The 16021-nt window shown below is 39.9% G+C and overlaps 1 protein-coding gene and 1 long non-coding RNA gene across 3 annotated transcripts in view; one reads left to right on the top strand and one right to left on the bottom strand.

Annotated features, from left to right (window-relative positions):
* The window catches only part of LOC117759170, a 24942-nt gene extending 12861 nt beyond the window's left edge, over window positions 1-12081 (bottom strand). The window contains exons 1-2 of the long non-coding RNA XR_004613439.1: window positions 11877-12081; window positions 10472-10543 (exon numbers count right to left, since the gene is read on the bottom strand). This is a non-coding gene — a long non-coding RNA (uncharacterized LOC117759170). The remainder of the gene's footprint in view (window positions 1-10471; window positions 10544-11876) is intronic.
* Window positions 11033-16021, top strand: ric3a (RIC3 acetylcholine receptor chaperone a). 2 transcript variants are annotated; one of them, XM_034581123.1, is made up of 6 exons: window positions 11033-11150; window positions 13004-13221; window positions 13507-13582; window positions 14279-14384; window positions 14719-14870; window positions 15015-16021. In XM_034581123.1, the coding sequence occupies exons 1-6, from the start codon at window positions 11033-11035 to the stop codon at window positions 15800-15802; spliced, it is 1458 nt and encodes a 485-aa protein (XP_034437014.1). In that variant the 3' UTR covers window positions 15803-16021. The 2 variants fall into 2 exon arrangements, with proteins under 2 accessions (XP_034437014.1, XP_034437015.1); XM_034581124.1 differs by lacking the exon at window positions 11033-11150 and adding an exon at window positions 11863-11890.

Below are 16021 nucleotides of genomic sequence, written 5' to 3'. Positions count from 1 at the left end.
ACAAAAAAAAAAGTGCTATGAGTATATAAATCCTAATAAATTGTCTGTATGATTGTTCCTTATGCATTCATCAGTCAGTTGTATCAGTGCATCTTAAATCCATTCAATCGGATGCTCCTTCATCATCACACCATGTGCGGTGCCACAGACGATCTGTAACTTGCTCCTGGGCGCTTCTCTCCAAACGTTCAGATTACTTCAAGCTATTTTTCACCGGCGTTCGCCATCAGCCCCATTGGCCGGGAAATTACTGTGTCAAAGTCTGTGTTCAAGCCAAATTTAATTATTGAAGGCATGATTTAAAAAAAAGCTAATTTGTCACTATTGGGGAATTTTAAAACTGTGACATTTACATTGCTTTTGTTTGGAATCTCTCCCGAAAATCAAGAAGACCAAGAAATATAAACACTAGCAAGGATTTTACAGTTCTGTGATTTTCTGAGCAGAGTAAATAATGTAATCTTCTCAGAAATCTTCACTCACTGACAGTCAAAGGGGAAATTGATGCCACTTGTTACAAATATTCGGCGCATTCATTTTTTTTTATCAGCGTTTTCCATTACACTGTGGATTAATGTGCCTCAATTCGGAAGATGAACCGTGACATCGTCGTTTTCCATTAACATGCTCCATCTCTTGTATCCATCGTTACATCTACAATAGCTAAATGTCAACCTCCTGAAAGCCAACGTTTTTAGTCACATCCACGTTTATCCCAGTTTAAAAAGTAAAAAACAGAGTTTGTTTTCGTCTCCATCTAAAGCAGATGCTGTGGATTTTTCCCAGAGATAAAGGCTGTTCCATTTGTTCTTAACATGTCAGTGTATTGACTCCGTTCTCCAAGCAAAGGGAGATTATTAGAAATGATATATTATCACTTGAAAGAAGAACATTTTCGGATCAATTCAGTGGTGCAGAAAAATACAGGAATGGACTGAATGACTTAGAGACGATTTGCCCACATCTTCGTGACAACTAAGTGAGACTAAAGAAGGTGCAAAATAAAGATTGAATTTGCCTGGCTGCATCGGCGTGGGTAGGAGGACTCAACAATGAAAGCATTTCTAAACAAATAACTGACAATGATTTGGAGCAGTGAGAGCAAACAGAGCACAATGGCTGCGGCTGAATGTGCTGAATGTGCTCAGGCTATCCCACAAATAGAGGTGATCCTAAATCATGTGCTTAAAGGTTGCAGCTTGAGAGCCCAGGTGTCATGGATAATTCCTACTCAGATATCTATAGCCCTCACTATCTCACCCCATTCTCTCTCTCCTAGCTTAACTTCACCTCTGTCATACAGGCGAGCTGCCATCCTATTGATCCCACCCCCGCTCCCCAGGCCCAGGCGCTAAGGGGGCCGTCACTAAACCTGTGGGCAAAGGGAGAGAGAGAGAGGACACTCCCCACTGAGTGCAATCGGGATTTGAGAAAGTTAAACACTTCTCAAGCACAAAATTCCAGCCTGGGCAGCAGAGAGGGGATTCTGTCCTCAGGCCTCCTCGCGCTCCCCTGATCAGAAGGTCAGTCCCATCATCAGCGTCCTTCTTGCCCGTCTTGCACTCTCACCGCTTTTTCAGAAGATCTGGAAGAGCTCAGCTTTCTCATATTCTTCAAACAGTGCTGTCAACAGTTTCTGTTGCTGTCCTTTGCTCTAAAACCACACAGGGTTCACCTTTTTGAGAACGGCACACTGCAGGGGGTGAAGGGCAAAAGTGCAAACGGGACGAAGGAGGGCAGCGGATGAGGTCGTACAGTTGAACAAGGAATACATTTTGATGGGCAAGACACAAAAAAATGTATACAAAGAATAAAACAATTCAAAAACCATAAAGCACTGAAATGACAGAAAAGTACAACACGTCCTTAAACCACCACTCTTTGACTGTAAAGGTAAAATGCTTGCACTCAAATATATGCTCAACAATATCACAGATACTGAACAAGGAAATTGTTTCTACTGTATATTAACTGCTGTTAATTACAACAATGAAAATCTATGATTGTAGATCATTTATTGTAAACTTCTCCCAGCAATTGTTCTTATCATTGTTCAGGATATTATGCTATGCTATGCTATGCTATGCTATGCTATGCTATGCTGAAGGGAAGTAGGCTACATGTTTTGAAATCACTTTGATCTTTTACCATAACACAAAGCATTAATTAATAGAGGCTATAGCAGGATATTCCCATTAGAATACCTCAAATATGATAAAACTAAATACTGCTATACATTCTAGATGTATGTTCTGGTAAAACATACATGCAACACTGAGAAACCCCCTTATAGGAATTATCTTGTTTGTTTTTGTGTTTTTCATCATCAGATACAAGCCATCATCCCTGTGCGATGTGTGTGTTTTGTGCCATTCTCATGCAAAACCTTTGTCTGCATTAACACCCAACACAGAAAATCAATTTCACTGACACAATAATTTACATGTTTACGTTTGCATAGTAGTTTGCGGCATGGAGATGTAGCTTTTTGCAGGACAAAGATGACAGCAAACATAACAAAGGCAGCACAGGGAAAAGAAACAAGAAGAGCGGAAAGTGCACCAAAGTGTACACAGTCATAAGTATCATTTCTCTAAATGTGTCTGACGTCCTTTTATCAAGATCCATGAATTCTTCCCTGGGAAAATGGTGAAAATGATGAAAAACATCCTGCCTCAGTGTTCAAGAAAGTGATTTTATGGTTTAATAATTTAATATAATCAAAAATGTAATGAGTTTTTCTCTGACCATCACATCCTTCCGTCCGGTAGGTTTTGTGTAATGCTGCCAACTAACAGACAAACAAACAAACGCCAATGAAAACTAACCTCTGCAGAAGTAATCATGAGATTCAAATTAACTCCATTTAATGTATAATCCTAAATCAATATTAAACCAAGATTGACCAGATGTTCCGTCTCCTCACATCAATGTACCAATACAGCATCAATGTATTACAAATAAAGTCTATAGCTTTGTCAGTTGTTACAAATCTGAGGAGATTTATTCAGTTTTCCCAATGTGTAAATAATGACAGCGTAAAAGAATGGATGAATTTAAAGACTCTAAAGGAAAAATAAATAACAGATGGGGCCACTCACGGAACATGATATTGAACAGGACAAGACACAAAGAACAGAGGGCAGGAAAGGACACAGCAGGCATTCAATACTAAACCTCCTTTATACGGGATAAGACACTGAAATGCCCAGGACAAAGAACAGGACAGGACACAAATTGGTCTAAAAACCTCCAGACCGAGCTGCGGTAAGAGTCTATCCACATGTACACATGTTTGTAACAAACCTGTTAAAAAGATGAGACCAGACAGGTCAACAGCAGGCTCTGTGGATGTAAACACTAAGTGACGACAAGTGATTTCAATCTACACTTTAAAGGTGTACATTGGACTTGCTTTTTTTTTAGTTTTTTTTTTAGCTTGCACCCATGTTGCCCCTTTTTATCGATGCAGACCTGTGGGTCTCCTGTAGCACAACCTGCAGGAGTGAACGAGGGGTATTTAAGGCCATATCACCACTACAAAAAGAGCTGCGTGTTTACAAGAACAGGACAAGCACATTACCTTCAGACAATGCTGCACTGCCTCCAATCCCGTGCTCCCTTTCACTCACTACATCCCACCCCCTTGGGGTTAGCAGACCTTCCTTCATGTTCAAAGATTATCTGTTAATCCAAAATGTGCAGGAGCATGAGACGACAGGAAAGGGACCAATACTCTGGGGGGAGGGAGGGATGCATGGCTTTATTTGTTTGTTGGCTTTCATATTAATCCATTGGAAAACAGTGCCCCCCCCCCCCCTTTTTCGGGCACGTGTAAATGTTTTAGAGCCATTAAATGGAAGATGAAATTTTCAATGGATAGCATGTAAAAGTATTAATTGTAAAGACCATTATTTGGTGTCCATGAGGCTGAATCAGCTTAGCCACTCCATTCCCACATTTGCATACAAAATGCTTTATTTTGGCAATCAATGAAAGTGCTCCACTGTATGTGTGGCTTATCACATGCTTGCAGGAAATGGATTCCTTAGCCATCTCGTTAAATTCTGTTGATGCAGAACAATTTGAAACATGGCACAGGCAGCAATGACATTTAAAGATGCCTCGGCTTAATTATATTTTGCAAACATTTGGGCTGTTTGTCGCCGGGGATAAAGTGCCTCCACTACAAAGTTAACTTGTTAATAATTCAAAATGAATCTCTCTTTTTGTTGAGCACCAATCATTATCTCCTATTAGTGCTGGTTAAGGGCATTCAAGGTGCCTCAGACACACAGGGGACACATGCCTCTGTTTAATACTTAAAATGAAGCACACACATCATGCAGCACAATGAACTTTGTATGGTTCAGCAGAAAACTCCCAACACTAAACTTCCTGGAAATGTTGCAACCTACCAACAGAGCAGAGATGCTGATGTGCAAAAAATGCCAAATTGCAAAAAAATTAATGTAAATAAATATATGCATGCACCCACTTAGTAAAATACAACCAGAAAACTGGAAAAAGAGGTTTTAGTACAGCTTATATAACATTCATGCTTGGAACGAGCTAATTTGTACGATATGTCGCCCAAATGATCCCACCAGAAACTAGCCACTATTATAGAAATTATTCAAATAAGGATAACAAATAATTTGGCCAATTGATTAGCAAATTCAGAAAGAATTCATACTTCCTTTTTTAATAAAAAATAAAATAAAACATTACCTTTTAGGCATTTGCTGTCAAACATGTAAACTGCTGAAGTTAAAGGACCAGAGTGTAGGATCTAGTGCCATCTACTGGAGAAGTTTGCCACAGCCGAAATGTGGATACCTGCTACTTTCTAAATGTATAGGATCTTGAGTGGCCTTCAGCACACTGCATACTTTTGAAAATAATATCGTAGCTCCGTCTGTACACACACAAAAAACTGTTCATACGTGAGGAAGAGATCGTATTCTAGCTCTCCACAGCGTAAAGTGTGCGGCTTTTTGTTCGTGATAGGCAACACAGATTTAAATAGCATCCCTGGTGATAGTGTCTGTCCTTCTGACACTAATAAACTAAAGTGTGCAGACTGGCAGCCATACAACTAAAACACTGTCAAGGTCTAGCCTATATTATAAAGCCTGTTTCAACTCCATTAATCCACCTCATTCACTTTTCACAACTGTCTGTCTTCCATGAATATAGGATTGCAATTTGTGACAGTGTGTCCTTCATGACACTCGAAGCCAGCTGCATCCCCCATCAATATCAGCAAAAAGAGGAAAAAAATTAAACCTTCTCAAAACATATACTGTAGCGGTGCATTGATTTAATATACTGCCATAAGCCCTTGCTCCTACACTCGACATGCAATTTGGAAATAAATTGACTGATTTAGAGGCATGGGGAGGAGTGAAGAAAAAAAAAAAGGAACCTGACGTAAACCTGGTCCGCTACTATTGAGTAAGGTGACATTGCGCAACAAATCACTTGCATGAATAGAGAAAGAAAACGATTTCTATTTCTAAAAAGTAATTTTGTTTGGGGAAGGTGCTTTGATTGCCATGTATGTGAATATATTCCTCACTCGACTCGAGGAGCATGAACATTTTTATGAAAGTCAATGTTATATTTTGCTGTTAGCATAATAATCAGAGAGGCCAGATTTTCATCCAAAGAATAACAGAATCTCATTTATTCCAAGTACATAATAGAAGGCCAACTGCGACAGCCTATCTCTCCCCTGCCTTGTATACGGCTGTGCAGGAGCAGAAAGAGTTGACTTTTGCAGCAGCAGAGTCCATTGTGTTTTAATTGAAGAATAATTAAGTAATTAAAGGCTTGATAAGAGCGAGGCACAGTAAACAGATAAAAGACAAGTGCTGGTATTAACAGTATGGTGCAGAGGGAACGGGACATATACCTGCACTACGGCTTCACTAGAAAGAAGACAAAGCATCAAAAGCACCAGTCAAAATGGGCCATCAGTCTGAATGTCATTTCTTAAAAGAGCTTGTGGCTGTGAATATGCACGTGGTCAGATTTAAAATGTAATACTTCCCAGCTGGATTTTGGGAATGGGGAGTGCACTCTGATATTTTCAACACTCTGACATTAGCGGGTTTTATTTTTTGAGTAATTGCACAGCTTGATGTGTACTCAGGGGTTTCCATGAGAACGATGAAAGTCTTATTTCAACAATGCTGCAATTATGGGGGAATATGGAAATACATTTTGAGCCAGTTCACAGTTGAGTTGACTGGAATAATAGGAATAGAAAACAGAAACAGGGAGAAAAACGGCGGAAAGTGGCCGTTTCAAAACTCAACTGTCTTTAAAATAGCAGCCTATTGTGAAAAGAATCCTTACAACTAAATGTCTAATACCCTCTATGTGTCAAACGCTGCAGCATATCCATATTACTTTGAAACAGTTCATGGTGCCAGAATTTCCCAAATAGTGGTATCAGCTTTATTCGACATACAGCAGCCATAATCTGTGTTGGCATCATATGCTGCCTGGCAGTGATAATCTATAATCCATTCATCCAGAGAAGGTACACAAATGCATATTTGTTTCCCAGGATTAAAAGCTTATAGCGGGAGTATGGCATGGCCAATAATGTTCATCCATGCCAGCTATGACAGAATATTCAGCTGCATTGTGGATGCAGGTTTTTTTTTATTTAAGTCACGAGGCAGTGTCCCGAGCAAAGACTTAAATATTCGGATAGTTTTTGATTGGAAAAATCGAAATGAAATCTCACAATGTTATAGAAAGTTAAAGATCCAGATCTGCACAAAAATGGTGTGGATTCTTCCCTGACCCAGATTACACCCACCCACCTAGTTTCACTGAAACCTGTTTCTTACAAATCAACAAACAAATGAACAGGGGTGAAAACATACCAACCTTGGGGGAGGTAAAAAAAAATTAAAAAAAAAGTATTTCATTCAAAGAATCATTGGAATGACGACTTGTTTGCCTTGAGATTCTTCACTTAGCCTCCATCACCATGGTGTCCACAAGAATGAGATTTTCCATATTAAGAGGGATATAATGGGACTTGTCCATGTGCTGTCCTACAGGTCACTGCTGGGAAGGCCTCGGTGGTGCCTGAGGATTTGAAGCTTGCAGATTCAGTGATACAGGATTCAGGTTCTTAGGAAAGCTTTTTATCAATTCCTGTTCACCGTTGTTCTTTTAATATGTCCCATCTATTTCCCTTTTCTGTCGATCATAAATTATTGTTGCTGGTCTTTTTTGATATTTTATTGACTGATTTCAGTTGCCTGTCATATTTTATCTTGTTTTAAAGCAATTTGTAACTTTGCACCGTATAAATAAAGTTTGTTATTATTAGTAGAAGTAGTATTATGTACTTTATAATATCTAGTACTTCTTTCAGTGGACTGGTCCTTACATATTGTGAGAAACCCATTTTCTTCTGTCGTTCCTTACATTCAAGAAACCCAGTAATCCTGAAGTGACCGCCTCATCACACCAACACATCCCACATTAAAAGGTTTTTATAAGCAGTTTGTTTTCCTCTATGAGAAAAACAATACTCTTTAAAGATGATTAGACCCTGTTGGATTGTTGCTTTGTACAGTCAATCACAACGATTGTGTGAAGTGTTGTTGTGTGAGCTGCACACTAGAATAGTACAAACACTGGAGTGGTAGTAAACACACCGGTGGATTTGATCTGTAATGAATTAACTTGTTGTGCCCACCACCCACTCAGTTATAGTGGGTTGACCCACATAAGAGCTGCACTTGACTTGTAGAGTTGAGGAGAACAGAGCAGTTGGGTACATTAGAGGGCTGCAGCTCAGAGTAACACTGTTTTATATGGGTGCAGACCAAAGGCTGTTAGGAAAGTATACTGTAAAACGGAGCCTCACAATGCAACCACAAATCCCAGCCCAAGTTCACGAGTGAAAATTATATTTAGCAGTAGAGGACCGGCCAACAGGATTTTACAACCCACAACATCTTAAAATAAAAATCGTCAGAGGTGGCCGAGTTAGCCCCTCTCTGACCTCGCAGCACAAAACTGAAGCTACAGGCCAACTACTGGGAAAACAAAAGTCGTTAGATATGACTTCACAAAAAGTCCTATTCACACAGGTTATCCAGGGCAGCTCACTCCAGAGGTTCAGAGGTAACAATTCCACAGGGACACCGAGCACTAGACAGCGGGCCTCAGCCGCCGAAGCAGCACTTAATAACCATTTAATTAGCACATGGCTCCTCACTGTGTGTTCATGGGCTTTGTGGTCGGCTGCAAATGCTGCCACAAATACATCTAACATAGGGCAACTCACCCTTTCTAAAGCACTTCCTCGAGAGGTGTGCTGGCTATATGGACTCTCTAATGCACTAAGAGCTTAAAATCAATTCCAAAGGTAGCTCGTGAAGGGATGCGAGAATATGAGTGTTCCCTTCGTACCAAATAAATGTTAAGCTGATGCATCTGAACACGCAAGTGGCAATAATGGATTTTTTTTTTTTTTTTGGGTGCCAATTTTAGAGTGCAAAGCTTTATGGTACGAAATATGATAAAAGGTTCTGCGTTCAAGCAAAGGTGTGAGGATGTTTGTCTATATGGGGGCTACTGTAAAAAAAAAAAAAAGAAGGTTTGTGCAGGATTTGATTACATGTGCGAGTTAGTCGAGATGTAAAGATGTGAGGAATTTACAAACTAGCTGCAGAAAATATTTAATCGACCACTTTTGGGTGTTTCAGAGATGGTTATGATGACAGAAAAATCCCTATGGCTTTTCAGAATTGCATAATGGGTGAAGCAGCATACTATTACCACGATACAGAACACTGATGGTTTGTCTACGCAATAAAAGGCCGGGCTAAAGATGAAATATACAGAAAGAACAGAATTGGATGTAAATATGAGTCCTGGGAAACTGTACAGACCTCTTCACAACATTTGCATGCCTTGCCTAACCGTAAACTATTTTTAAAGTAATTCACATGTGAACGCACAATGGCAGATATCACAGGGAGTGACTATCTATGCAAATGCACACAGATGGACATTGGAGCTGAATAAGGTTCTCTTTTAACGACAACAACCATGACACCTAAACAACCTTTGATCACAAGTATAGCATCAATTACTCATCTGACCCCTGTAGGCTTTAACACATTGATCCCCCTTTAAAAAAAAAAAAAACTCAAGTCTCCTGACAATTCTGTGAAAGATACATGTGCTAGTTGCCGTCCCTCGTATGGTCTTTGCTAATAAGTCCCCAATGTCCCACCTATACGTGACCTTTGTGGGTTTTGGTTTGAGCTAATGAGCTAAACTGGAGAGTTAACTTACCTTCAAATGAATGTTGGAAATAAACATCTTATAACTCACTGCAGCTCATTGAGTTTCCATCCGTTCTTACATCAAAGACTGATCTCAGCATGAGACTCACACACAACCATCAACGTAAACAATATCGGACAATAATATCACAAGAGGAAGTAAGAGATATATCACAATACATAATTAGAAAATAACAACCTCTCCATCATAAATACTTATTTTTCTTCATGTTTGTCACGTGATGCATTAATGTTCTGATTCAATGTTTGTGCTCAGTGATTTGTTGTTAATTTGTATAAATCATTTACACTTTTCTATTTTCCTCAATGGAGAACATAACATTACAAACTAGTTTATTTATAATGTCACCAACTAACTCATAATAAAAGTATGAAGTCCCTAATATTAAGGCCAACACAGGCAGCACGAAGTGATAATCTCTCTCTAGTGATTAAATAATGAGGGAATATAAACAATCAAGAAACTATCTTTCATTACTAGATTCTGAAATTATGAGACACATCTACTTCACACCACAAGTTACTTGACCATTGGACTGAACAGATCATTTCCTGTCTTCCGAGTGCCACTCCTCTGTGACTGAGCCTGTACTGCCACCTGCTGCTGGTTGGTGTGAAACACACACCAGAGATCCCACAGACTTTGTGAGTCAATAGGTCGCGTGTTGTATTCAAGTGCTCATCGTAAATACTAAACCTAGAAATGCAGGTTGTGTATTCAAAGGCTTTGATGCAGAATATTTAATGGTTCCTGGGTTTGGTCTGTTGAAGAAATAATTTCTCTCTCGTAGGGAACACGGAAAATTTAATATATTGTCCACATTTTTAAAAGTTTGACAGATTCATATCACATGAGCAGGTATATCTGAGAATCACTACCACATTTGCTGCTTTTGTTATTTTTTTCTCCTTGAACCAATCCCAACGTGATGCAGTCAAGTCATCTATCTGCCATTTCTATCAATCCTATTATAATTAACTGACTGGGAGCTGTCACGAAGATGCACACTGAGGTTCCACAGTGCCTCACATGTCAATCAGCAAAGCACCGATTATCCTGACAATCACGTCTCATTCAATCATCGTGACATAACACAGAGTAACACAGGGAGCTGCCTTACCTTACACCACAGTCTGAGCCAGAGCATCCACGGCTGACTCATTCTCCAGCTTCAGATTCTCGCTGCATCGACCTTAAATCATGGAGATCACGAAAAATAAAACATTAAAAACAAGTCAATCCTATTTGAGGGATAAACATTTTGATATACTGATCCCTCCTGGGTGTTAACACCAATTATTTTTTGCTAGATCTGTCTTTGTGAACAAAATTTGTACCTTGTGCAGTTACTCAAAAATGAAAGCCTGTGGATTTAATTTGTGTCTCGAACTAAATTGAAGGATGATGTACAACTGTTTTTGTAATGGCATTTGTAAAGAAGATGCATCAGGGAGTCTGATTGTTGTGTAAAAATAAAACCCAATCCACTCACTTTTAGGGAATACTGCTGCTAAATGTGCACGCTGGTCGCCTCGCTGGGGATTTGTAGTTAATATTTCAAACAGCACTTGAACGCAGCAGCTCTAATCTGCTCTAATCTGGGCAGGAACGTCACCAGATGAGAGATGACATCTGTGGACACTAGCTTTACTGTTCAAGTGAAATCACTCTCTGAGACAACATGTCTATAACAACTTGCCAGAAGGTTACTCTCATATCATGCTCCGTTCTCTGTGTTTCTCTTTTCCTGCCCAGAATGCTTTTACCCAGAGGGAGGAAGGAGATGGAGCAGCCGGAGGGTAAGGCGGCTTATCAGATCATCATCCATCTCAGCCATCTCCATCCTGCTCCATCTCCTTTTTTTGTACGTGATGTTGTTGTTTCCAGCTGTTACTCTCTGCGCCCTGCGTTAGGCCCAGTGAGTAGTGCACACATGTTCATCATGATGTTACACAATTGATAAGAAGAATACAGAAATAAAGTTGTGTATTTTTACCGCGACATTTATACATGCACATGTTCAAATATCTTGGGGCCTATTTATTTCTATTTTTAATAGATATCCACACTACATTTATGGTTCTCTATGAATTAAACACTTGAAAATGAATATTACTTTAGAGTTGTGTGTCATTGTTATGTTTGATCAAGTCCACAATGGACTGACACTGACAAAGCTGCTTTGTTTATTGATAAGTCTGAAGTGAAGATAGTAGACATTGAAAATTCATTAGTTTGTACTAATCATATAGAGAAAGTATAGATCGAAAAATCTAAATAATCTATAATCTGATAAATTAATTTATCAGATTATGGTAAAGTACAAAAAAGTGCAACAAATTTCTTGTACAGAAATTGAGACATTAATCAGCTCAGTTTCCTCTTGTTGTTTTTGTCTGCGATAAAGAAAACAAACAAATAAAACAAACAGCTGAGCAAACATTAGCCACCAGTATATTTCTACAGAGCCCAAACAGATGTGGTCAGGCATGTTTGTTGTGTTTAGTAAGAAGCTTTGAACTCACCTCTCTCTCCACAGGTGAGCAGTCTCTGTTTCCTTGTCCACTGTCATTGTTGGATAAAAGTTTTCTGAATGACATTGTGTTCTTCATTCAGTGAGTTAAACAGCGCAGGCAGGTCCGTGCATCGAGTTAATTCACGTTGTAGGATTCAATTAAAAAATGATTTTTTTAGCCGAGTATTGACTGGTTTCATGAATGTTGATGTTATTGTTCGATTGTTCGATGTTGTCTGAACGCTGTTAACGTCTATTTGTTTGATTTATCTAGTTTATCTTAAATTAAACAGCCGCAGCCTAACGTGCCTCACAACCAAACTTTTATTTTGAAGGACAGCTGTCTGTTTCCGTTTTAGGATTTCCTTCAATTTTCACTTTAAAGGACCAAGTTGAGTCTGAATTAAATTGTGAAATCTTCAAAAGCTTTTAGACAACATCACAACCACCGACATTAATTTAAATCTATGCAGGAAAGTAAGTGAAATTAGGCAATAACCCACTAAAGTGAAAATTTTAATATATAACATGAAGAACTGCAGCATGCACGATTCATCATGATGATTTAAGCATTATAAACCCTGCATTAAAAATCATACTTATATTAAAGTACAAAGTATCATCAGCAAAATGTACCGAAAGTATCCAAAGTAAAAGTACTAGTTTTGCTGTAAAAGGACCCTTGACTGACATATTATTATAAAGTACAAGTGAATGTATGTGTGTAAATCCAAGTTGTTACTTTCCACCACTGACTACCATGTTTTAAAAAGTGCAATGCAGAAAATGTATATATACGTAGACTTACAGAAACAGTTATTGTTATTGTACAAAAATCCAGAATTTTATCAGATCTCACTTTTCTTTTGCCATTTTTGTCTGTGATTAAAAACAAACAAACAAATTTCCCACATCAATTTTGGGAAACTTGCTGTGCTGGCACGACAAACTATTCAATTCCTTAACAATCAAGGATATAGGTTCTTACTGTATATACTCCCACTATTTACATTTTGGATTTCTAAAAAGAGAAACCACTGATTGATTAAGAAGTCAATGTGAAACATTATTGGACTTTTTTTTTTGCTCGACCTATTGATCATGATTGATTGACTGGTTGATTTTCGTCTCTTCCAGTTGGGCCTGGATTTTACCCTCGTGTGATGCATCGGCTGTCTCTGCCAAGCGACCCGGAGCTGTGGGGGGTGGACCCCTCCTACTCCATAAAACACAGTGCAGAGGCCATGGCCAAAGTAAAGGGCATCGGTCAAGGCAAAAAATACAACCTGATAGCTCAAGTGATTCCAATATACGGCTTTGGGATCCTTCTCTACATCATCTATATAATCTATAAGGTGATTACTATGAGGGAACTGCTCGGTGGGAGTGTGAATATAAAACAATAGAGTGAAACTTTGTATAGAGGACAGTACGTGGATATGAGGTGTTATCATACACCTTTACACTGACTAAAAGATGCATCATCCTGTACTCTGTGTTGTCATGTAGAGAGAAATGCCATCGTTATCTCTGTGACAGCTGTAACTTGTTTCTGTGATTTGGAGCAGTTTTGTGTACAGGATGGATTTTTAAATTACCAATGATTGTTATTCTAATCTTATTCATTTTCATGTTTGCAGCTGACTTGTAAGAATAAGACGAAGGAATCAGGAAACGACACAACAGTTACCGAGACACACGTGGAGAACCCAACGAGTAAGTACCATGAGCAATTTTACGTGAATGGTCGCAGTGCTTATGTGCAGTTCTTTCTCGATCATACATCACTCACATAGTCACTACATCAGGGGAAATTTAGGGTTCTGTATCTTGCTCAAAGACACTTTGACATACAGAATTGACAGGGATCGAACCTTAGACCTTCTGGTTTCGACTTCCTGTGCCATAGCCACCAATGTATCTGTACATATGAACAGCCCAGTAGGGTTTCAACAAAATCATTTAACCCGTTAATGGGAAATATGTCATCGTTGTGATTATTTTCCTCAACAAATAATTCCAGTAACATTCAGTTCCAGTGTTTAGCACTGTCACTCTTACAGAGAGAAGGTTCTCAGCTCGACTCCCAGCTTGGTCAGGAGCTTCCTGTGGAGTTTGAATGTTCCCCTGTGTCTGCGGGGGTTTTGTCCAGTTGCAGATTGGAGTTGGGTTGAATGTGTTGACCCTGTGATACGCTGGGTTTGGCCTCTTGCCAAAATTTAGCTGGGATTAGCTCCAGCTCCCTCCACGACCCTCAGAGGCCAAAGGAAGAGTAAAACAAGAATCAGTATGTGACCCTTTTGCCTACACCCCTTAACCCATGTGTACATATTCATTTCCACACCATATCATTTTCAAATATACTAATCTGCACATTATATTTTGAAATTAAAACATTATTTTCACGTGTAGATCTTGTAGCAACAAATTCCGAGCTGGCCAGTCTTCAGGAGAGACTGCTGCACACCGAGAGGATGATGGAGAGGATTGTCTCACGAAAGAGCTCTGCTTCTGGGAGGTAAAGGATTTATTTTTCTCCTCCTCTATAGACAATACTTATCTTTGCCCATAGGTCAAGAGAAGCAGAGAAACTGCTTCATATGGGGCTTAATGAGTGCAGACCTGGCTTGGAAAGGAAAGAGCTACAAATGACAGAAATGCCCACTGACATATTTTCACTGAACAGATGCTGCTGCTTTTATTAGATTTTTTAAAATCCTTTGGTCATATTATAGCATTATTTTTAAATGAAGTGAATTGATGTAGGCTATGAGTAAATGGACAAAGTGTGAATTTTATCTTATATAAGACCAACTTCACAACCTGACTTCCATACCTCTGCTGCCTTCTAGTGGCAGAAGGAGGAAGAGTAAAACTACAACATCAAAGAAGGAGGAGAAATTACTCAGGCAACTTCGACAGATCTCCCACCGGATGCAAGACCTGGAGGGAGCCTCCCCGGAGATGGAGGCAGAGGAGGTCCCCTACAGTGCAGACTGGGAAGGTGCACGCCTAAATCTGAATCCTCGAGCTCCTTACATAATGTTTCCAATCTAGATCAGATCCTGGCCTCAAAGCAATCAAACACATTTTAGTTAAGAATTCATACTGCATTTAAATTGATGTCTGTATTTGTGCACCGATGCAGGCTACCCAGACGAGACCTACCCAGAATACGATGACAATCCCAGTGTCAGACGGGGATTTGACACCGTGACAGTGGAGGTACCCCGCTGCCAGCCCACTGCCGAGGCCCTGGCTGAGAGGATGGAGCAGGAGGAGGAAGAGTTGATGGCAAGGAAGCTGTCCATAGTGCACGAGGAGGATGAAGAGCAAGAGGAGGTGGAGGGAGAGGAAGAGGAAGAGGAGGAGGAAGAGGAGAATGAAGATGAAGAAGTGGAGGAAGCAGTGGAGGATGTAGAGGTGGTGGAAGAAGTGGAGGATGAAGAGGAAGAGGAGGAGGAGGAGGAGGAGGAGGAGGAGAAAAGGCAGCTGCTCAGTTCTCGTTTATCGAGGCCCGCTGCAGAGAGGAAGCAGGAGAGACTCGGTTTGGAGGTGAGCAAAGAGCTGCAGTGTAAGAATGGAGGGAAGAAGCAAATAAGCTTCAGCAACCAAGAGGATGTGTTCCACTACCCTAAAGAGGGAGAGGAGGAAGAGGAGGAAGAGGAGGAAGAGGAGGAAGAGGAGGAAGAGGACGAGAAGGAGGACGAGGGGACAGAGGTAGAAGAGGAGGAGGCCGATGAAGATGATCCAGTGATGGAGGCAGAGAGTCTGCTGTTCAGTTGTGAAGGTTGCCCGAACCCGGAGGAAGAAGCAGAGGAGGATAAAGAGGAGTATTTGTTAACGTCCGAGGATGATGAAGGTCAAACACATGCAGACGTGCCCAAAGAAGTAGGAGTGAGCGGGCTGAGGATGAGGAACAGGAGAGAGACGTAAAGGACACGACCTAAAGCTGGATTTTAAACATCAGTCTTCCTCATATTGTTCCGTGTTTCTTATCCTTTGTGTGTAAAACATAAAACACAACCTCAATAACAATCTCATCTCCCAGCATTCATATAAAGGCTTTTAAGATTTTAACGTGTCATTTATTATAATTTACATTCTGTTCTGATTCCAGTATGGTTTCAATAAAGTATCCACAAACAAACTCAG

Source organism: Hippoglossus hippoglossus, chromosome 3, assembly GCF_009819705.1.
Source record: "Hippoglossus hippoglossus isolate fHipHip1 chromosome 3, fHipHip1.pri, whole genome shotgun sequence".
NCBI classification, from domain to species: Eukaryota; Metazoa; Chordata; class Actinopteri; order Pleuronectiformes; family Pleuronectidae; genus Hippoglossus; species Hippoglossus hippoglossus.
This window is presented reverse-complemented; position numbering and strand designations above follow the sequence as displayed.

Excerpts from the sequence above, each read along its gene's own strand:
- ric3a (XM_034581123.1), top strand. The coding sequence starts at position 11,033 with ATGTCTATAACAACTTGCCAGAAGGTTACTCTCATATCATGCTCCGTT. Across the intron at positions 13,222-13,506 it reads TCATCTATATAATCTATAAG|CTGACTTGTAAGAATAAGAC; the intron begins GTGATTACTATG and ends TCATGTTTGCAG. Across the intron at positions 14,385-14,718 it reads AAGAGCTCTGCTTCTGGGAG|TGGCAGAAGGAGGAAGAGTA; the intron begins GTAAAGGATTTA and ends GCTGCCTTCTAG.